Source organism: Fundulus heteroclitus, chromosome 14, assembly GCF_011125445.2.
Source record: "Fundulus heteroclitus isolate FHET01 chromosome 14, MU-UCD_Fhet_4.1, whole genome shotgun sequence".
In the NCBI taxonomy this organism is placed as follows: Eukaryota; Metazoa; Chordata; class Actinopteri; order Cyprinodontiformes; family Fundulidae; genus Fundulus; species Fundulus heteroclitus.
Window position 1 is genome coordinate 12,133,630 of NC_046374.1, and position 22,904 is coordinate 12,156,533.

At 41.2% G+C, this 22,904-nt stretch overlaps 1 protein-coding gene across 4 annotated transcripts in view; it reads right to left on the reverse strand.

Annotated features, from left to right (window-relative positions):
• Positions 1 to 994: 994 nt before the first annotated feature.
• Positions 995 to 22,904, reverse strand: part of col4a5 (collagen, type IV, alpha 5 (Alport syndrome)) — an 81,591-nt gene continuing 59,681 nt past the window's right edge. For 2 of the 4 annotated variants that reach the window (XM_021322777.2, XM_012874964.3), the window contains 21 exons: positions 22,365 to 22,454; positions 19,520 to 19,663; positions 19,307 to 19,405; positions 19,126 to 19,215; positions 18,596 to 18,735; positions 18,381 to 18,507; positions 18,128 to 18,307; positions 17,987 to 18,037; positions 17,715 to 17,900; positions 14,867 to 14,875; positions 11,658 to 11,666; positions 10,173 to 10,306; positions 9,397 to 9,469; positions 9,005 to 9,076; positions 8,779 to 8,904; positions 6,727 to 6,825; positions 6,266 to 6,478; positions 5,992 to 6,169; positions 5,787 to 5,901; positions 4,596 to 4,768; positions 995 to 2,786 (listed from right to left, as the gene is read on the reverse strand). In XM_021322777.2, the coding sequence (XP_021178452.2) occupies positions 2,705 to 2,786; positions 4,596 to 4,768; positions 5,787 to 5,901; positions 5,992 to 6,169; positions 6,266 to 6,478; positions 6,727 to 6,825; positions 8,779 to 8,904; positions 9,005 to 9,076; positions 9,397 to 9,469; positions 10,173 to 10,306; positions 11,658 to 11,666; positions 14,867 to 14,875; positions 17,715 to 17,900; positions 17,987 to 18,037; positions 18,128 to 18,307; positions 18,381 to 18,507; positions 18,596 to 18,735; positions 19,126 to 19,215; positions 19,307 to 19,405; positions 19,520 to 19,663; positions 22,365 to 22,454 (2,390 nt within the window). In that variant the 3' untranslated portion in view covers positions 995 to 2,704. The remainder of the gene's footprint in view (positions 2,787 to 4,595; positions 4,769 to 5,786; positions 5,902 to 5,991; positions 6,170 to 6,265; positions 6,479 to 6,726; positions 6,826 to 8,778; positions 8,905 to 9,004; positions 9,077 to 9,396; positions 9,470 to 10,172; positions 10,307 to 11,657; positions 11,667 to 14,866; positions 14,876 to 17,714; positions 17,901 to 17,986; positions 18,038 to 18,127; positions 18,308 to 18,380; positions 18,508 to 18,595; positions 18,736 to 19,125; positions 19,216 to 19,306; positions 19,406 to 19,519; positions 19,664 to 22,364; positions 22,455 to 22,904) is intronic. The other 2 variants (XM_021322779.2, XM_021322778.2) reach the window with 1 other exon arrangement.

Below are 22,904 nucleotides of genomic sequence, written 5' to 3' on the forward strand. Positions count from 1 at the left end.
TAATTGCCTTTTCTTTCTGTGTGAGTTTTTCAGATTGAAAGACTATGATGTGAGATAAGTGGTTGTTTGTGCATAGCGTCAGCAGCTTCCCCATCTGCTGGGTGCGCTCAAAGATCTTTGGACTAATATACTTTATGTAAGTCGTAGTGGGTGTTGGTAATTTCACATAAAGTATTATTAGTTGCTGGCTGTTAGTGTGAAACAAAAAAAAAAATAAACTCCTGTGAATCCTCGTCACCCCTAACATGTGCCTCTACTGCCTAGTCAAAGTCCACCCGCTCATCACACCCAGTCCATCTTATATTAGTCCTTACCATTGCTGGAAATAAATAGTCTTGGACTGCAGGCAAGTCTAAAGTAAAACTGAACTGTTAAGTCGAGAGACGAAACACCAACTGAGGACACAAACCCCTGTTTTTCTCTGATCTTCTTACTGCTGCATTCAGCTGTCCATCATGAATAGTGAGTTCCATTTTGTGTCTTTTAGTTAACTGGATGACTTCATGCAAAATGAAATAATGTTTGATGAACTCCCATCCTTTTTTCCAATATAACAATTTCACTCACGGAAGTCCAAGTAGATTCATTATTACAAATCAGGATATTTCACTACTTATGCTTAGAAAGTTTATTTCTCTACATTTTCCGAAAAAAAAAACAAAAACAAAAAAACTTCAGATTTTAGGACAGAATTTGAGAAAATGCCATATATTTTAAAACGACCAGGTAAAGCACACCTCAGAACTCATGTAATTGTTATCGCTGTAGAAAACAGAAACCATATTAATTGAAATACTGCTACCAGGACATATTAGAAAAAAAATTTAACTGAAGAAAATAGCTTCTTTTTTTATCAACAAGATATAGACATTTCTAAATGAACCCAAACCTTTGAGTGGCATTATCAAGTAGAATTAGCCTACTGCTAAAATCGCAGCTATTACAGCTCTCAAACTATTCTTCCACGGTAAAAAGCTTAAATTTAACAACACAAGACTTTAGACATCATATTTATTTCAGTTTTTAAAGTTTATAACAACTTCTGAGTAACATAACAAAACAGGAGAAAAAAAATAAAAAATAAAAACAAAACAAATGCACATTTTTAATTGAACCCGAGGTTGACAAAGTTAGAATTCATAAAAGCAGTTATGAAAACAAAAAACAACAATGAAATCACAGGAAAAATAGTTCTCCCCCTCCCCCGCCTCAAACAGCTTTTTGCCGAGTTACATCACATCAGTAGTGTTTCCACCTGTTATGGGGAGGCGCATTGAAATGTACAGACACTTAAACCTGCGTTTCAAGGTTTAGATTCAAGCCAGCATTAAGTCGCTTGAAGCATTTTGGTTGAACCCAAATCTCTGCCGCTCTTTTCACAGATAGGCCCAGCACCTGGAAATGTTAGAGAACACGTAGCACTGTCTAGTCAACCTGCTAGTCGCCGTTTTATTGTAATGCTTTTCTGCACAATTTGTAACATTACAGCACCTGAAAACACAATTAAACTGAACCAGCATTTATTCATTTGCAAATTAAAAATCAAACGATAAGAGTGATTGGTGATATTCTGAGAAACGGGTACGTTTTGTAAGGAAATGGCCGTCTCTTAAGTGACGTTCTTTTTGGCCGATCCGAGGTTCAAAATTTCCCCGCGGCCGAAAAAACTCGGATATTTGCAAGTTCTGTTTTTTTTTCTTTCAAATATAAATTTATTATATATAAAATACTGTTCCATTCATAAAAGCCTTACTTTGTACAATATCTGAGTGAGCAATAAAAGTAAATATGTGTGTGCCTTTGTGAGTGTGCGAGCTAAAAAACAACCAGGAAAACAGTCACAACAAATAGCTGGTACAGCTATAGACCTACTATGCTAATAAACAAAACCAAAGGTGTTTTACACAATATACACATTTTATTACTTACAAAAATAAAAAGGAAGAGCAAGAAGGTGGAGGTGGATGGTTAGCAGGCGGGATGCAGCAGGGTTAGTTCCATGAAATGGGGGATGTAGAAGGACAGAATGACGACAAACAGACAGAAAAGAAGCTTGCTTTGCTTTTTTTTGTATTGTTTTGTTTTTCAGAGAAAAAGACCGTCGGTCTCAGTGAAGGAAAAGCTCGTCAGTGCATCTCTCATCCTGGATGTTCCAAAGTCAAAGTGCTGATTTTGGTAACCGTTGGAGACCAAGTGCTCCTCATCAGTAAGGCCAAAAAAGGAAAAAAGGAAAAAAAAGGAGTAGAAAGAAATAGATGTAGTTTTGTTGCACCAACATGTCAATAGTGAATTTTTTTTAGAGAAAAGAAAAAAAAGTAGTCCTTAAATAGGGAAAAAGACTGGGGAAAAAAATGCACTTTTGTTGTCACACATCCATCATGGCACCATCGAGCGGATATTTTGTCTGCTTTCAAATTTGAGGTACTTCTTAAGAAAAACAAAGACTAAATGTAAGAATATTAATATCAGTTTTTAACTCTTCTAAGCTGTGTCGCACAGTAGCACCATTGTTTCAATTTTAGATTTTTTTTTTCAGTTTTTTTATTTTTTTTTATTTCTTTCTCGGAAGTCAATGCACCATTATTCCACCTCGTCGCCACGTCAGCAGTTGACTGGAATCCCCCTCCCGTCCGTCCAGATGTGTCTTGTTGTGGACGGGGCGTCCCCGCCAGGCAGCGGTGGCTCTGCTCGCGGCCACGTGACATTACGTCCTCTTCATGCACACCACACAGCGGCTGACGCGCGTATGCAGGTTACCCGCCTTTAAAGTCTCTGACTGGGGCTTCCTGCGAGGCGGATGGGAGAGAGGGACGAATGTGAGAAGTTGGAACAAAAATCCAGATCCAGTTCAAAAGATTCTTTCTCTGACTACAGCATGTGTAAAAACCTTGAAACACGTCGAGTTTATTTGCAGTGAAACAGTCTCACACTGAAAGAAAAAGAGATTTTTCTCTGTGGTAAAGAGATGTACTCGCATCTGCTTCACTTGAATGACACATTCTCTTATTCTTTACCATTCAGAAGAGAGGCCGCCATTTTTACAGTCCACGGCAGAAGTTCACGGCAAACGTTTTGAACGTTTCTTCTTCTTCGTACAATATGCGGAGACTGAGAGAAGGGCAACCTGTCCAGGGTGTACCCCGCCTCTCGCCCACTGACGGCTGGAGATAGGCACCGGCACCCCTCACCACCCCACAAGGGACATATGTGTTAGACAATGGATGGACAGATGGATGGATGAGAGAAGGGTAAGGACTGCTAAACCCTAAGGTCAGTGGATTTAATACCTGAACCTAAATTAATACCTGCGGTTGATCACCTCCTCTGAGGCTAACCCTAACATAGCCGGATGAGAAACCTAAATCTAAGGCCACTGGATTTAATACAATTTCATCAACTATCTGTTGGGAGCGGCTTCCGATGATTCCGTTAGTGATTGTAAAAAAGGCAGCGACGTGCGACTGCAGCAGGGCGCCTCTCTTCATAAATGGTAAAGACTAAGAGAATGTGTCCTTCAAGGGAAGCAGATGCTAGTTCATCTCTTTACCACAGAGAAAAATCCTTTTCATTTTCAGTGTGAGACTGTTTCACTGCAAGTAAGGACTGTACTCTTGATTTTGAAGAGCGAGTGTTGGGATTAATGTTTAAACTTCATTAACCGATTTATCTTGTTATGATGTAGTAATGTAGGCTTTTGATATAATCATATTACTCACATGATAGCTTAATCATGTCTGTACGAAGAAACAGAAGACACTCTGTTTCTTCCCATCCTGAAACAAGAAGGCTCAGCTACAAGATTATGTGCTGACTGGACGTGATTGCTCAGCTGTGTATCTTTGTTGGCAACTGAGGTTGTAACTATCTGTTCCCCCAACCTTCAGTACAGCCTCAGTACTGTAACTAGGGAAACGCCCCAAACTTAATAAAACCGAGGAGAACGCTGAGACCGGCAGAGTGGGTTGGAGATTGTAACTGTACGGTCTCTTCCTACTCTCCTCGCGAGCCAAACCAAACTAATTGTCTTTGTGCCTTTCTTTCCCTGTGCTGTATGATGTTCTAGGTATTTAGACCTGACATTAACTTGGTCCTTCGACCATACCTGAAGATACTGGTGGACGCGGGTGAAATCCAGAAAGACTGTGGCCACAGCAGGACTGAAGAGTCCTTCAGACCCTTTAACGGGACTGGGTTTCATCCCGTCCCCTGGGATTCTGAAGGTTGACGGTGATCCGAGGGATTAAGGCACAAAGGAGGACGTGAAATGACCCCCCCAGAGAAGCAGGACGTTTTGGATTCTAAATTAAATTAAGCTACCAATGAAGTTTTCTCAAGTATCTGGTCGATAAAAAAAAAAAATAGAAATACTTCTGTAATATTTTTGTAGAAATAATATTTAGTTTACACAAAACTGAGATTATGCATATTTTGGACATCTTTCCCCCACCACATAGGCGTAGAGGGCGCTATAGAAGCGCAGTATTTTTTAGCTGGGGCGGACGTACCTCAGGCAGAAGCCAGTACTGATAATCAGGCTTGCTTTCAATAACCCATGTAATCATCAACTCACCAAAGTGGCCTTTGTGTAATATTACCTGAACATGTCAAGCTCCTCTACAGTAGCCAGCCAGAAGCTGTAGGAGTTGCTGAAGTAGTTACACGAGCCTCTGCCGTGGCACTCTATGAAGGGAGTGCTGCGAAAGTCCTCCAGGCAGGAGCCGGGGGAGGCCAGGGCCTGACCGGAGCCCTCGGCGCCTGCACTAGTGTGCTGGGAGGGAGAAGAACAGAGTGGTCAACAGAAACTGGGCTGATTTAAAACATCAACAAGTAGAAGTTTAAAACCTGAAGAAACGAGAGGTAACATGATATTTTCCTATGTTTTAATCATGTAAAGCAATTTGCGTTGTCCTTGTACTGAAATGTGCTGTACAAATAAGTTTGCCTTGCCTCGCAATCGGCAAATAGGACAACACCGAAGAGAGGAAATCATTATAGTAAATTCTGATCGCTGCGCCTCCACTTTAAACATTCCAGATTTATTAGTTATTGCTCCATCCTTTGACAAATCATTTCATAACATACCACTCATAACCAATATTTTCGGATTTTTTTTTTTTTTTCATATTCGTTAGGTTATAATTCACTTGCAAAAAGTGAAAAAAAAAGTTTAAAAAAGGACTATCGGAAAAATCTGCCTAAGTTGAGTTTTCATTAAAAGAATGAATGTTTCACCGACCCTGCACTGTACTTTAAACAGAGCAGGGTCACCTGTCATCTGTCACCTGACAGTTCAGGATGACACCTGTCTGGTGTCATCCTGGCTGGTCAGAAACTCATTATCCCTATCTTTTTTTCCCCAAGCAGTGAACCGTAACGCTAACAGGCTGCAGTAGCAACACTCTGTTTTTATTCATTTATTTTTCTAAAGTGATTATTGAGCCAAAAAGACCCACAGTTAGCTAATTTCAGTACCAGGAAGCACTTTCGATATTTCATCCTCGGCTGTTTTTGCTACGCAAGCATGCCATGTCTGGATTTTCGAAAAAAAAAATAAAAATAATAATAGCGACATAACAGGGTGTGAAGGATAGAACACTCGCCTTCACATGTGCTCTTGTAGTACCAGCGTAAATTTACTTAAGCCACGCTGTGAGACAGACTTTAATCCGACATGAAATACTGGCCTGTTGTTTTATTACGACATCTTGTAACATTATGTACCATAACGTCACGTTTTCAAACCTGGCGGTGATTAAAAAACAAACCAAGTGTCCAGCTCATCTTACCATCATGAAGGAGTATCCAATCCACAGGAGAGCCCAGTTTGCAGGGCAAGATGGAACCCGGATGGTTTGGCTGTGGACTGCAATCACCATGGCTGGAGCTTCGCACACAGAACACCTTCAAAATACACACGCACACACACACACACTTATTAAACGTACATCCATCCCTTTTCGGACTGAACAGCACCCTGCCCTCTATGCCTACCTGCTGATGTAAGGCTTGATGCTCTCTCCAGACACGGCCTCCATGGACATGGGCATTTGCTCCGGCGTCGACAGCCAGTAGGAGTAGTCGTTACGGGCGGCAAAGTTGCAGACGTTGTTGATGTTGCAGAACATGAAGGGCATGGGGCTGAATCTGCGCAGGCAGCTGCCGGCTGTGCCTGCGTTGACAAGCGGTTGATGAAGGGTTTAGTTTTTTTTTTGCTCGCGCTTTGCAGAGGGATAAAAGTCGAATCACATAGAAGGGGGCGCCGTACCAAGGTCCTGCCCGTGGGCCCTCTCGTTGCCCTGCACGTATAGCAGAGAGTAGCCGTCGTAGATGAGGTTCGTCCCAGAAGGACAGTTTGGCACTAGTTCAGTCTGGCTGTGTCGGGTAATAAGGAAGCCATGGGCCGCCGATCCTGATCCTGGACTGCCTGGCGGACCCTGCGGACCGTCTGAGCCTGGTGGGCCGCGGCTGCCCTTTTGACCTGGGCGAAGAGAAAACGGATGAATCGATTAAAAAAAACACAGGGGGGGGGGGGGATTCTCCAACAACAATAAGGTCAGAGAGAGCTGGGTCTACGCTGAAGGGACCCATAATTATGATTAAATCCCGTTATGTGTCATTTCCATGTGCGCTGTGTTCAATGAAATGAAAAGGACAACCAAAAAAATGAAAATAAAGATCTGACTTTTTTTCCTGTCTTATTTTGAGTGGCGGTTTAGCGTCACTCACCAGGCTGTCCTGCGGGTCCAGTGTCTCCTTTCCTGCCAGGTTGGCCGTTGAATCCTGGAGGACCAGGCGTACCAGGATCTCCAGGATTACCTGGTGGACCTGGAAGAAGAAGAAGAAGGAAAAAAAGTGACTTCAGTTTTAAACGTAGCACCCCAATTACAGCTATTTTATGACACAACATCTTGCGCTAGGAAAACACCGCAATATTTCTGGTTTGATGCTATCCAGTTGCTGTTAGCGTCGTACTTTGGTGAAACATTACAAGTTATTCTGAGCACTGGTCGAAGAGGTGAGTGCTGTTCAATGACATCCATTTTTTTCTGCGTTTGAGACTCCTGGTCTGAAGTGAGAAGGGAAGTAGTACAAAAGCATTGAAGAAAGCCTTTTTCAATCGTTTTGTAGAAACATTCTTAACCTGTTAGGTGGTTTCCTATAAGCACGGATCATCCGAAGTGTTGTTTTACAGTTTTTTTGCAGTCTGGAATGCAGCTGATCATCACTCATCATCAAGTATTTTCCCTCTTACACACTTCCATTTTTTTGCTTTTTTTTTTTAAATGCCATTTATGTGTCCCTGATCCCCAAACAAAATGATATATCAGACAAAAATAGTCTTAAAATGAAACAAAATTCCCATTTCAAATGATTTTATAAATTAGTGTGGGGGGGGGGGAGATATTCAATCCAACCGGGCCCTTTGAGAAAAAGTAATTTATCCCTCAACCTGATTAACTGGTTGAGGGACCTCTGATGTAAAAAAAACCGCAATTGAGCATATTTGCAATAAGTGGCATTGGGTCTTTTACTGTCGAGGAATTTTGGCTCACTCTTCTTTGAAGAATTGTACTAATTCAGCCATAATGGAGGGTTTTTGAGCACGAAATGTCTCTTTAAGGACATGCCATAAGATGTCAATCGGATTTAAGACCCGACTTTGTTTAGGCAATAATAAACTTCTGTTTTCTTATTTGGAGTCACTTAGAATTGGACTTGCTGGCTTGCTTTAGGCAAGGCAAGTTTATTTGTAAAGCACATGTAAGTAACAAGACAAATCAAAGTCTAAAGGGATGGCTGGAAAATCTCCTGAAGTAGAACTCCTGAACAGAACTCATAACATTAATCATGGCAAGTTATCCAGGTCCTGATCATGAGAAGTCAGCAGCTTTTTTGTGAAATGTGTTAGTTTTGCAGCAGATAAGGGGAACGCTTATCATTGAAGTGCTTTTTGCGCCATTCCGTCAGGTCGGCTAGGTCTAATGAGGTCTGACAGGGTGTCGCTTTTTGAGATCCTTTAGCCTGCTTCATGTTGCATTTTCAGTTCTACTGAAACCATCCCTTGATTAAGCAGGTCCGCCAGTAATCAGGTCTGGTTGTAGCTACCAAACCTGAACCAAAATGGAAAGTTGTTTTTTTTTTTTTACCTTAATCATCATTTGAACACTGCCTTTTACATTTACTCAGGCTATTTTTGTTTGAGGCTCTGAAAAATATATATGACAAAAAAGCAAAAACAGAAGAAACATGTAAAGGGACAGATACTTTTTCACTCCGCTGCAAACTGGGTCATTCTACACCACATAAGTGGATCTTTAAGATTAACGAACATTAACTCTTTCTGTGCAGACAGAAGAAACATAATAAACTACAATATAATTTGCAATTTCCTACTAGACCTCACATTACAGATACCAATATTTTTCACTTAATCTTTATTTTATCTAAAAAAACAAAAACAAAGTTGAATCAAGAAGGAATGCCCACAGGCACATTTGAAGTTTTTGGTTAATTTTGTCGGGTTATTGTATTTTTATGAGGTAATTAATAGAAAAGGCTCCATTTAAAAATGCTTTCTTGGGTATTTTCCTCCAGTCTGAAGTATTGTAGCTGCAAAATAAAGCTAAATCTTAAACAGCTTCCTTAGTTCATGTTTCCTGTCCATATCGACACAAAAAACAACCCAATGTGGAACCTATGCATCCCACATGATGTAACAACAGGCATGCTGAATTACAACATCTTCACCAGCCGTCGTAAAAGTGCTGCTTCACCTACCTGAGGATCCAGGGGGTCCAGAAGGACCAGGTGACCCTTGAGGACCCTGGCTTCCCCGGGGACCAGGAGGTCCTCTCTCTCCTTTCACATATATGGGCGCACTCGAAGCAGGATCTCCAGGAAGGCCTGTGTAGGAATAATCAATGAGAGAACTCATCAGCTTTAATATTCAGATTGTGTGTAGCTCAGGTCTGTTCAGTCGCGCTGAAACGTTGTGTCCACCGACCAGGAGCTCCATCTGCACCAGGATCTCCAGGCAGGCCGCTTGGACCAGGCAGTCCTGACTCTCCCTTTGTTCCTGGTAGAGAAGGAAGGAAAGGATATATTCGGTATTATTTGTAATTCACAAGAAAGAAAGCAAGAAAGCAAGCCTTTTTGGTCATTGCAATCCAACAGAATTTGTGGGACTCTTTTAGAGCTCCTGGGGAGCAATCAGGGGTTAAGGGTCTTGCTCAAAAACCCATAGTGGTAGTCTGCAGGGTTTGAACCAGGGTATTGCAACCTTATTAGAACGCAAGCACACTGTTCTAACCACTAGGCCACCACTCCCCTGAAAGCTGGCATGCAGTTTTTTTTTTACAACAGAAAGAAGCCAAACAGCCATTACTGTAAACTAACCTGGGAAGCCAGGAACACCTGGAAATCCTATGTCTCCCTTCATGCCAGGGGCACCAGGACTGCCAGCGGGGCCCTTGTAAATAAAAATATGCAAAACAGTGAAATTTTCAGCATGTTTTTTACTTTGTTTTTTACATTGTATCATTGTCTTTTACTGTTTTACCAGTGGCGTAATTAAATGGGACATATGCATTTCAGTTCTTCCTGATATACATCATTCAGTTGTGGTCTATGTGAAATGGAACTGCAACGCTTGGGTCTGAATTCCTCGTTAATTTACCCCCATCTTCCCCCCTTTTTCACCCCTGTTCGAGGTGCATCTCAGAGCAACTTGTTTGGTGCTGTCTCTTTAAATCTAAAGAAGGGACTTCACGCCTTGTCCCCTCCAGGTCTCAAAGTGTTCCACTTCACCCCGTTCGGCCATGTTTGTAGTATGTTCCAGGACAGCGTAATGAAGAACCAATGACTTATCCACTTGTGCTTCGGCAGCCTTCAGCTTGGACTACAAAATCACTCAGAGAAATAACAATGCTGAATATGCTATATTGCTAAGCCAGATGTCCATGTCCTTAATTAGCAGTTCCGCAGCCAAGTACTGTGTCAAAATTGTTCAGAGAAAACTGAACGACTTGAGAAATATGACCCAAAAAGGCTATAAAAATATATATGCAGCACCTGGACAGTCTACATTCACATTTTCCAAGAGACCCCAAGTAAACAACAAAGTACTAAAAAAAGTGGATTTTACTTGATATGTTCCAACAATAGGATCTTACCGGCGATCCTGGAAAACCAAGATCTCCTTTCTGACCAGGAAGGCCCGGCTGACCGGGGTTTCCGGGATTACCCTTGTCACCCTTACCGCCGCCACTTCCTGGGAGCCCACGGGGACCCGCTGGCCCTGGTTGACCTACAGATACAGAGGATAAAAGATCAGGTAGGGTCTTCATTTTAGAAAAAACTACACATTATTCACAAGAGTATGATGTGCCAACATTTTGCACAGTACTGGAATAAAGGGTGCACATTTTAAAGTGTGCTACTGCATGAGGACAGTGTAAATCACTTTCATTGTAAAAAAACAGTCTTGCTTTCATAATTAACAATCACCTGACAATACTGGGCTAACAGTTGAAATGCTCTACACAATTTAGAGGTTACTAGAAGGGGTTAAACAATATTAACTAAAATAGTCTCTATACTGGCTGGACTGCACGGATTCCAAGGTGATTAAATCTTTATCAGTGCAGACTGGGTGTCTGCATACCGTAGCATGGAATAAAAAAAAAGTCATGTTATTGTTGTGGCAATGTGAGTCGCAACTGTATTAATTCTGTAGAAATGGAGAATGTGTGTGATATATACTGTATATGCCACCGCAATGGTCATGCCACAGAACCTTTCAACATGCCCAAAAACATACTCTTCGTTTTAGATGGAGAATACATACAACATGTTGAAATCTCAGATAGGGGTGTTGTTTATTTAAATCTTTCTATAATCGCATCCTGTGGAAATGTGAAGCCAATTTGCAATAGTGTGATGAGAGAATAAATCCCGAAAAATGCCTCTTTGTTACTTTCAGTACACAGTATTGTTACATTTAAGCTTAGGCATTAATTATTGGGAACAGAATGCACAGACCCATGAAAATCCCATAATGACTCTTCTGACGTTTCTGATCAGCTGATTAGAAAGTGTAAATCTACATAATGGACATTTCAAATGACATTATACTAGTATTTCCAACACAGGAAAAAAAAAAAATAACTGTTTGGTCCAAGATGATCTCGTAAAACAGGGTAATATGGTGATTTGTGCATGTTTATACGTTTTATTAGTCCTTGTTCAGAATCCCATTTGGTCCTGTAGAATGCAAAACAGGTAATGGAATAATACATAAACAGCAGTAAAACCCATCCATCCATCCATCCATCCATCCATCCATCCATCCATCCAGCCATCCATCCATCCATCCATCCATCCATCCATCCATCCATCCATCCATCCATCCATCCATCCATCCTTATTATGTTGAATGGGCTGGATCCCCTCCTAGCAGTCAGCCTTGAGAGTTGCCATTTATATTATTTGGATGTTGGAGCAAGCTGGAATGCATGGTGAAAACTCAGAGTGAACACTGTAAGGCACCAGGCCATACCACCAAACTGACCATACAGCTGTTAAAGTTCCACCCAAAAGCTGAGTAATAGCTTGGCCTGACAATGTTTGATCAAAACCAAGAATCCTTTGAGTCTAACCTGGAGGACCTAGGATTCCCAGAATTCCCAGGTAAAACGGCACAAGGATGATGTCGCAGGGAAAAAAAAGAAAAGAAGAGGAAGTTTAGACAGCGGAAACATTAAAAAGCAAGAACATACAGAATGTAATAATCAAAGCCTGGCAACATGGATATATTTCTTTAAATGTGCTTCCAATGTAAATGTTATCCTATTACTAAGAATTCCCAAGGGTATTATTCTGGCTTTATGCCCTGTGCCTACAGTACTCACTAAATATTATTACGTCGTTTTTACTCATTCATTTATTCAGTGTTTACTGTGAATTTACATTTTAATTTATCTTACTGTGTGGGTTATTTTGTTTTAATTTTATATAGCCTGCCTTAAAATTCTTTATAGGCTTGTAATTTTACAGAAACTTTTTATATGGATGCTTTTTGTTAGCTTTGAAACAAACATTTGTGTTTCTGACCAGTCAGAACAATTTAAGCACAAAAAAGAAGAGTATTTAGGTTTGATGCCAAACTCAGTTAAGTACTCTAATTACAGTATAAACTGTTGTTTGGCAAATAAATAAATAAATTTGTTTTACTCCACCTGTACTTTGCCCAATATTTTATATCTTGCCAGAGAAATTTGACTTCTTTAGGGTTTTCCCCAATTCTGAAACAAATAATATAGAGTTAAGCTTTTTATCTTTAAAATTAGTCCCATCTGTGCATCAGCTGATTATTATATAGTTACATATACTCATTGCCATTTCATTCAAATGTAATTCCATTTTGTTCCTCACAGCAATTTACTTAACCCTAGTATATCCATTTAAGTATCTTGGTAAAGTATTTTGATATTTTCTGAAACGTCTATCATCGGGTTGTGATAGGAGTGTTCAAATCCTGCATATCATTTCCATCCATCCATCCATCCATCCATCCATCCATCCATCCATCCATCCATCCATCCATCCATCCATCCATCCATCGTCTTCCACTTATACGGGGTCGGGTCGCGGATGCTACATTTGCTTATATGATTTTGTGCTTTAACAGCAATATATTAGGGTCTGTGAAAGTTCTTGCTGGAGCAGAGTTTTTGCATAGAGGCGTAAAGATTCAACGTATGACCGAGAACATAAACACAGGCGTTAATTTCTTTTGGCTTTTTTATGTTTTGAACTGTTTGTAAGTCTCTTTATCCTTTCAAGTTACACCATCTGTCTTTAAAGGTTATAGCTACAAGTTTACTGCTTTCCTTCTGGACAGGTAAGTTAAATACTTGCCGATGCTAACCATTATACTAATGCTAATGCTACCAGACGTGGCAACTGGCTGCCAAACAATAAAACTTTTGGTTGGATTCGTTATCTCCTTTAACGTGTCACCTAAAATGCACCTCCAAACATATCAATGTTTTTCTTCCACTTCTGTGCTTATTTCTGAAGAAAATCCCTACCCTTAATCACAAGATAAGATTTATGCCAGAAAATTAAAAACAATGTTAAAGCTGAGCTAATTTTAATATTTTTTGAAAGTTGTATTATATGGTTCTGGTGACTTGGACCTGCTTTGCTTTATGAGGTTTTCTATGCTCCAGAGTTGAAGGTGAAGAATCAAATCTGAATTTCTGGAAAGCACTCAATTCTGAAGAACTTAAAGTAAATACATTATTTTTCAAATATAATGTAGTAAATACTTGATTCAGAAATGGTAGATAATTTTTGAGTTATACAGAAATCACATGAAAGTACCCAATAAAAAAGAATGATGTACATACATTATTTGGGTGAGTTAGTTAATTGGTGAACATTTGTGATAAATAATTTAGTGCTTCAAACTTCATTTAATTTCACAGCATCTGTGATCCTGGTGGCGTACTTATTCACCTGATTCAGCCCCGCCTACTTTTTCAAACGCAGCATTTCCATTTTGTCTTAGCCCTTCTGGTGATCCCTTAATCTGATATCGTCAGTATCAGAAAATGGAGAAAATGACACGAGAAGAAACAAATACATTGTTAAAAGGCTGTAAGGAAACGTGTCGGCCTCATCAAAGGACGGAAAAATAAAGCCCGTAATGAACGGGCTGCGGAGGATCCGTTCACAGCACTGTCCGTTCAGAGCTCAGTTAAACCCCGCCTTCTGCAGAGCTCCTTTCACAGCTTGTGAGCATCTTTAATTCCTGCTGCGGTCAGTGTTAACAGAGCAGCAGAGGAAGAGCTGGAAACGCCCCACGCAGCTAATAAACTGTTAAACTTTAGCCCTGATTTCACGAGCATCCTGGCGTGCAGCTGCTCCTGAGGTGGGACGCTGCTGCATATTTTGATTGACACCCGACGCAGCTCTCACTGACGATTGCTGACGCCCTGCCCTCTTTATTTCAGAAAAAGCACACTTGGAATAATGTGCCTTTTCCAAATCTGACCCAGCCAAATGCAAGGCATTGTTAGTGGGGCACCAGGACAGGAGTAAGAATTGTGCCACTGTCCTGCAGAAATTTGGACATTGGGTCCCTCTATGTCGGTGACAGACTATGCTCCTGTATTGCCGGGTTGGGACGGTCATGCAGTCAAGGCGCTGCAATACGTGCATTGTATGTTTATTTGAATAAACGTGACATGACAACTACTACAATTATGTCAGTTAGGTAACATTTCTTTCAATAAGCAGTTGTGTATTTTCAATTCTCTGTGTTGTGGTTTGCTATGATGCTATGCTTAGTAGCGAATGTTAGGGCATTTCGAAGCAGTTTTTTAGCACACTACTGTGACAATGGTCACGTTATTCCTCGTTCTAAAAGCTTGAATTCTACAAAAGCCAGGAGCGTAATTGATTTTAAAAGTTGGTATTCTACTTCACCGCAGGAGAGAGCAGCAACCAAGGCTAGAACTGTTAGCCAAACTGGCTAACCGGAAGTTGTAAGACAAAATGGCGCCGCCCACCCTGACTTCCTGAATAAGGTGAATAGTGTCACACTCTGCTCATATCAGACATTTTCAATATATCTTTGCTTTTATTTGTTTCTAAACATGCTTACTTGTTAAACGTGGACTATCCTACCATCACTGTGCATGAAAAGCGAGAGAAACGAGTCATTAGGAAGAAAGTAGAGGAAGAGAGAGAGAGAGTTTTCACTTGATTTGTTTGCATCACAGTGGATCAGAGAGTGTGATTAAACTCAAGAGTGGCTGCAGGACACGTGCAAGAAAAGTCTGGATGCCGTTCGTCTGACCTGAGGGGCCTGCGAGGCCGGAGGTAAGAGTTATCACGTGACAAGGCGGGGCCACAACTCGGTGGGCGGGGCCAAGCCAGAGGAGACATGGAGCAAGTTTCACAGCATCATGTTTTCATATACAGACACATTTTATTGGCTTATGCCCTCACACAGTGATAGAGTTTGGTGGAGATTATTTTCTTTAGCTTTATATCTTTATGTCTGTTGAGAAATACATTTTATACGGGATAAGCATCAATGATATCTTTGGTAGCAAACTTTAGTTGCTGATGTATGGGCGAGCTCAATAGCTCATTTCATCCCATACTGGACATCAAGATGGATCTTATAGGGATTTCACCAAAGCCGTTAGCAGTGTTTAGGTTGAATTTTCATGTGAAGAGAATTCTGTACAGGCAATCGACAGTCAATTATGCTAATATTTTAAATTGACAGATTTTCTATACTTCATTTTCAGAGGTTTTTCCACTCGGTCCAGCACTGTGTGAGGTTCGGTGCTTCTGTTGGGACAAACAGTCTCCATGCAGATGACTTGATTGGTGGGACAAAACCGAGTCAGGACAGTGAAGCCAGACACAAACTCAAAGCAGGCATGTTGAAATAACAGGACACGCTGTAAATTTAAAGTACACTGCCAACATCTTCAGCATTATTGAGTCGATAAAGGCCTATCAAAACGGTAGACTGATAATGACCATTATTGTATTGATATCGTTGCCACATTAACAATTGGATTTCCGTTTGGCTACTGGTCAAACAAAGTTCATTTTTGATAATTTTTTAAAGTAATAATCATCATATTTCTTCGTCATTGCAACATCAATTCCAATGAAAACTGTCCTCTGCATTTAAACCATCCTTTAGGGAGCAGTGAGCTGCCACTGTATGGTGTCCAGGGTGCAATCCGGGCTAGGGGTCTTGACTAGGGACCTAGAGTGGCAGTCTGTGGGAGTCAAACCTGGAACCTTGCAGCCTCTCCAGGACACAAGTGCCTGCTCTCCAACCACTAGGCCACCCCTCCCCAAGTGGCAATATGAATAAAAAACTTAATCCCGTATGCTGCCGAATCATCCCGGGTAGTGATTTTTTTTTTCAGGTTAAAGGGATATTTAATCTGAAGTTTTTTATCACTGATAGTTCCAAAATCTGTTGTGAAATAATGTCATATTGGAGAGTTAACTAAATTTTTCAATCTCAATCAAAAATGTTTATATCTGTCAAAGACAACATTGTTAGCTGATTTCAACTGTCCAAACTCTAACCAGAGACTGATGTTAAGTCTTTCACTGTTTTCTCAGTCAAACAATGTCTGGTATTAAGTTATGATAATGATAGTTTATGCTGTGCTTAAGTATGACCTTCCAGTTTGCTAAAAGTGTGCTAAACTTCGGTTTTCTTATCCATCAAAAATAGTATGTTGCAATGCTTTTCTTGTACTTATTTGGATATTATCCTGACAGCTAAATAATGCTAATATAGCATTGCATTACCATGGAAATAGGCAAATTGTTTTAAATAGCTACAATCTGCTAAACCAGGGGGTCCCCCAGGCTAGCTGTTAGCCTTTCCCTTCTTTACGGATTTATTTACTTTGCTGCAACCTCACGCTGAAATGAGATCTGCCTAGTACAGACAATGCAACTATCACTGATTATTACTTTAAAGAGCCTCGCTTTAAAATGTCAAAAATATTGCTTTTAAAGGGGTCTGGAGTACACCCCAGCTGTTATCACCTTAGAGGTGAGGTACAACTTGACAGGTGGGTCCTCTATTTGCTACCGAGATGAAAATAGAGCAGCGACACCTTACAGACATACCAAATAGCAAACTTCAGGTTAGCTATCAGATGTTGACAGTCAGATCGGCTGGCGATGATCAAACCAGTCAGGACAGAAATCGTCCGATTCCGATTATCTGCTGAACAACCGGTGCGTTCCCATTTATTGCTCCGATACACTAAATATGGGATAGTAAACGAAGAAATGCCTGTTTTAGCCAAAATGAATCAGTGTCTTGAGAGTGTTTTGAGTTTGTCTATGGCTTAGGTGATTAACACAGGGTTTTCCTTTGCAAATGATCAAGAGAAACCAAACACATATGCAGGCTGCGAAAAAGACAGGCATACACAATATCTCTTTTACTGCAGGTAGTTCAGGGCTGTGGAGAGATGAGGCCCTTACACCAGAGCCCAAGACGGGATCAGGAGAGGAGGGAAAGTGTGCGAGGAAACATGTGGGTGGATGAATTGGATAAGAGGAAATGAAAAGTAGATGATGAGACTGGCACGACAATGTGAAAAAGACATTATGCTCTGGTTCAAAGTGAAGTCTCAGTGAAAACTGTGACTGGTGTGAGAAGAGGAAAAGCCCTGCAAGTTCTGGCGTCAAGCTGGAATCGGTGTGGTTGAGAACCTGGTGCACAAAACGGAACTGAGCAGTGGCATGGCTCTTTGGCCGGTGGTGCTGATTGGTGAAACGATGACCCATGCAAATCAACAAACATGGTGATAACAGCCTGTCAGATTGAACATGGAGCTTCTGCCTGGTTCTCTGAGGGTGGGGTGCGAACAACCGGATCCTGGAACTGATCATGATTGTTCAAATATTCCCTAAACATTTATCTTTTTACATTAAATGTGATATTGTCTAAGTAAATGCAGTTATCATTTTAAATACAATAACTTTTGTGGAAAAGATAACCAGATACCAATTGGGATTTCCATCTAGGATGTTTGACAGATTATGTTGAGATCATAAACCTCATTGGTCAATTTTTTTCTGATTAGAAAACCAGCCAGGAACTCCCAGATGACCATGTGGTGACTGATACCACCCAAGCCCTTTACCTGCTCTTCCGGGTGGTCCAGGGGGTCCTTGAACCCCTTTAGAGCCCTGATATGATTGTCCTGGAGGTCCTGGAGGGCCGCCGATACCCGGAGGTCCTATAGAACCTGGAAAGCCGATATCCCCTTTAGGGCCGGGAAAACCTGGGCTGCCAGATGGACCAGGAGGGCCTGGGTCTCCCTTTTCCCCTACACAGTAGCGGACAGAAGAGTGATTGCAGAGAAAACAAACACAGCATTTAGTGTTTACATAGAGTATGATGGGTATGCCTTACCTGGCAACCCTGGAATCCCAGCAGGACCAGGAACGCCAAAGCCAGGAATTCCTGGAAGAGACACAAACTATGAACTAAACTCAATCGAGCATTTACAAAGGATGTTAATTCAGTATCTACACAGTACAAGCTACCACTTACCTGGGTCTCCTTTGGCTCCGGCTGGACCTGGGATCCCATCTCTTCCCGGCTGACCCTTCTCCCCGACCGGTCCAGGTGGTCCTGGTCGACCAGAGTCCCCTGGTCTACCCGGACCTCCTGGGAGACCTGGGGCACCTGGTGCACCATCAAGACCCTTTGGACCAGGGATACCAGGGGAACCTATCAACAGAAGATAAGTAAGTTTGTTCGATTATATGAAGATCTCACTGAAATAACAACAGAAGTTACTTACCTTGGAATCCAGCAAGACCTATATCTCCTTTTGCCCCGGGTAAGCCTGGTAATCCAGGAAGACCAGGTGCTCCTGGACCTCCTTTAGATCCGGGACCTCCTGGGAATCCTGGCGGACCTGCATCCCCCTTTGAGAGAAGAAGAACAATCTCTTAAACCAACTTGAACACTAAACATGTTGCTAAAAAAAGGACTAAAAGCACTTATTTCTGTCACCTTTGGTCCTGGTAGTCCTGGTGGTCCAGAACCACCAGAACCTGGTTCACCCTTTTGTCCCTGGGGTCCAGGTATTCCTGGCTGACCTGAGGATCCCGGCCTACCCGGAAAACCTGGTACACCTTTTTGCCCTGGAGGTCCTGAAATGTTATTAAAGAACATTAGGAGGGGAAGGTTAAAATATGTTAAACACTAAATTGCCATTCTTTCTCTGATGTCATATGTCATGTGTTTTCATTTGCTGTAAATGCAAAAAATCATAATTAAAAGGAATATCATCCTGTGTGAGATTTGTCTAAACAATGCATTTCACGTAGTGAATTGAGGAACAGACAAACAAACAAAAAAATACAATAATATTCTGATCTACTTAACATGACTGTATGCTGCCATTTTGTAAAACACCTGATCTGGATGTGAAAGAGGCTGTACGTTCTTTTTTCCAGTGACTGTAGGTATTTAAGCTTTTAACATTAACGTGAAAAGATACAGACAGTACTGGCAATGGGAAAAGTAATGATCGCACCCACCTGGAATCCCCATATCTCCCATTGTGCCTTTCAGACCCGGAGCTCCAGGACCACCAGGACCCCCAGGGATACCTGGTTCTCCTTTAACCCCTGCAGAAACACAAATAAACCAAATTATGGACAAAATACATTAGCAACAAAGGATTGATGTCTTTTTTAGCATTAGAATGTAACCCATTACCTTGCGGTCCAGGGATTCCAGGGTTTCCATCTCTTCCGGGCTGTCCGCTTTCACCAGGGAGACCTGCAATGCCTTTGGGTCCTGGAGGGCCTGGTAAACCTAAACGCAAATGAATTATATAGTCTATAATTGGGTATCCATAAAGTGAGAGATTGTTGGAAGTTTAAAGATACCATCATAACTGAGGTGAAGTTTGAATGCTATCAGCTGTACCTTGTTGTCCAGGATCTCCTTTGGCTGCGACAATATCATTTGGTCTGATGATTCCTGGGGGTCCTGGGAAACCTATGTCTCCCTTATCTCCTTTAGTACCTGGATCACCTGGCCGACCATTAGCGCCCGGAAATCCTGGTTCACCTGTGGCAAGGTAACATGGGAACCTGAGTGATTGCATGCTTCAAAGTATTTCAATCTTTAAATTTTTTTCCACGACAAATGTCGGTGAAAGCCCAATATTGTGTCTGAAGAAGCAAGACAAGATGAAACGTCATCAATATTTTTTGCCGTTAATAACTACTGTTCAATTGTTTTGTTTTCTCCACGTAAAGTAAAGGTGTCACACATAGCAAACTATGTTTTAAAGAATCTGCAATAACACTAGAACTTCAGTCAAGGTTGGACCATCTGTTGCTGTTTCTTATCTAAAGTTATTCAAATGTTAAAATGAGAATGCTCATACTTTCTGTTTTAACAAACATAATAAAGTTTTCATTACTTTCAAATTCATACAGCTCATTCTTTTTACCGGGTACCCTAAAGATTCAACAATAGGTAATTTGCAATTGCAGGGACTTTCAGCCATTACCCTGGACTTTCAAAGCCCTCCATGCATTTTGACATAATGTTACCTGAGTAATTTAAATTTCCCCGCATCATGCTTTCCTGGATAATAGGTCCTGGTGTGTGGTTAAGATTTTCAGATTACACCAGGGCTCCATCCAAATACCCTTAATAATAGCTCCTAGGTACTGTTCCTTGACCTTTCACGGGGTCAACAGTGAGCACTCTATCGTGGGGAGGAAAGGATCTTCGGACGGCTGTGCCGATTTCGGACAGCCTTTTTGTTGATTTCTGCGAGTGGGATGTGCTTATATGTCATGTCACGCAAAGGACTGTGGGATACCGTAAGGCTTCTTGGCACAGGTAAGGGAAGTCATAGGATTCTTAGGCAAAACAAGATGTGCGAGGAAGTAGGGATGGGAATCGAAAACCGGTTCCTGTTCAGAACCGGTTTTTCAATTCCGTGGCACCGTTTGGCAGCTCGCTTAACGATTCTCTTTTCGATTCCGTTGTGCTGCGGCTCTGAGCAAGTTACGCAAGTTACGTCACGTTTTTACGCAAGTTACGTCACGTTTTTTACGCAAGTTACGCACACGGCATTCAGTAAGCAAGTACGATGTGACCAGGCGAAAAACCAAACAAAAGAAATGCCGCCCCATCGAGTAAGCGGTCGAAGGTTTGGCTTCATTTTAAGGAAGAGAACGATGGCAACGAGGCGCTTTGCAATCATTGCAAAATGGCATATACATCCGCGGGAGGAAATAGATCCAACAGGCAGAAACACCTGCGCACACAACATGGCATACAATTTAATGAATGCCGTGTTTTTGATTCTTACCGGACAGAAGCTAAAGTTACGACCAGCATAGTAGGCAGCTCTTGTGGTAAGTAGCTAGTTTGATATTACTGGCTGTGCTTAATGTGGTGCCTAGTAAATCATATGCCATTTCTGGAAATAAACCTGTTTCCTACCTCTCTTTGGGGTTATTAAGGGAGTGTGCCTTTCTCGTTAATCCAGCCCTTCATTGGTAGCATGTTTAATTATAACTACTGGTAGCTGGAATTCTTGTATGATTCTAGCTATTGCAATGGATGTAACGAATCATGCTACGAAGTTGCTCCACAGTTCAGGGAGCGAGAGAAAGGTGACACTCGTTTATTTAAATCAGGGGGAGATGAGTTTATTTCCCAAAATTGTACAGTAATGCTTTTTCATTAAACAGATGTCTTCTCCGTTAGATTTAGATGACTGAGGTTATCTAAAGAGAGATTAATAAGCAACTGTCACAACAAACTTACATTTTCTTGTATTCTAAACTCATCTACTGTATTTAAGTTTGGTCTTATATTCCTTTTTTTAATTTAAACAAATATAAATGTTACTCCAGTTGCACATTTGCTGTGGACATCTTGACCTTGTTAGTTTGTAAGGTCGTGTGATAATTAAGTAAACAAAGTTGATGCTCATCATCAAACTGTTTGTTCTCCTTTTTTTCCGAAATTGGAAACGAAAAAAGAATCGAAAAGGAATCGAATCGTTTCACAGAATCGATAAGGCAATCGGAATCGTGAAAATCTTTTCAATTCCCAATCCTACGAGGAAGCTTACAGGCTCCTTTTCCTACCTCGTTCCTTACCGACTGCACTATCTCGACAGCACTTATCATGGCGACCGCTGACGCACTTCGGCTTTGGCTAAGTCCTTACCCAATAAGGGAATTCAGGAGCCCAGGATCGTTGAGGGGCTGAGCACCAATGATTCGTGGACCCTTTCTTTCAGGGTTCTGACTTCCCCTAACCTGCCATTGACCAAGGGAAGAAGACATACACCAGTTGTGTATTCTCCAGTTTGTTTTGTGACCAAATGGCAAATTACAGGCTTCTTGGTGGCGCTTTACTGGTTTGGCCTCTGGTCTCCTATTACCGCTGGTCCGCTGGATTGGAGGTATAGTGCCGATTTCTTCATAACTTTCCAATACATTAACAGGCTGATTTAAATAAATATCCTGAGGCACTTCGGAGCAATGGAAACAGAAAGCACACAAATCACCTGGGATTCCTTTTTTTTTTTTTTTTTTTTTTTTTTAAAGAACAAATCCTAGGTGCGTCACCAAAAAGAGTCACATGAAGACACCACCTTAAACGGCACTTCCAGGGAGAGACAACTCCCAGTGTAGTGGTATTTCAATATTGCTAAATCTTGTTACACCTTTGCGACATGTCATTCAGTCCTGGTAGGATGAGTTTAAATTGAAAGATTAGTTGTTTGTAAATATACCTTTTAAACCTGGTGCCCCAGGCCCTCCTGGAATACCAGGTCCCCCAGATGGTCCTGGAGGTCCCATTGGACCCATGTCGCCTTTCGCACCTGCAATGCCCCAACAGACACCAGATGACACATGTTAAAAAACTGAAACAGAGAATATTTGACTATAAACTACATTTAAACTAAAGTTTTTGAAAGCTGTTCATTAATTAATAAGTGTTATGTAGCGTACTATGTATCAAGCAAGCTAGCCATCCAATTTTTTGATAACAAAGCTAGCAGCTCAGCTTCCCACCTCAATAATAAAACACTAAATATAATTTTGTTTCCTAATCAACAAAGAACTAAAAACATTGAATTAGTGTTTGTTGTTTTACTTATAAAAAAAAATTGCCACAAAACTGTGATGGACACTCGCTCCATGCTCCTATACAAAGCATTGTCCCAATCATTTATCTGATTTCTTTTAAACTGATCAACGAAGACACGCTTGTTTTTGAGGAACTAAATCAGGGGAAGTTCTTAATATTGATGCATTTGAGTAATAGAAAT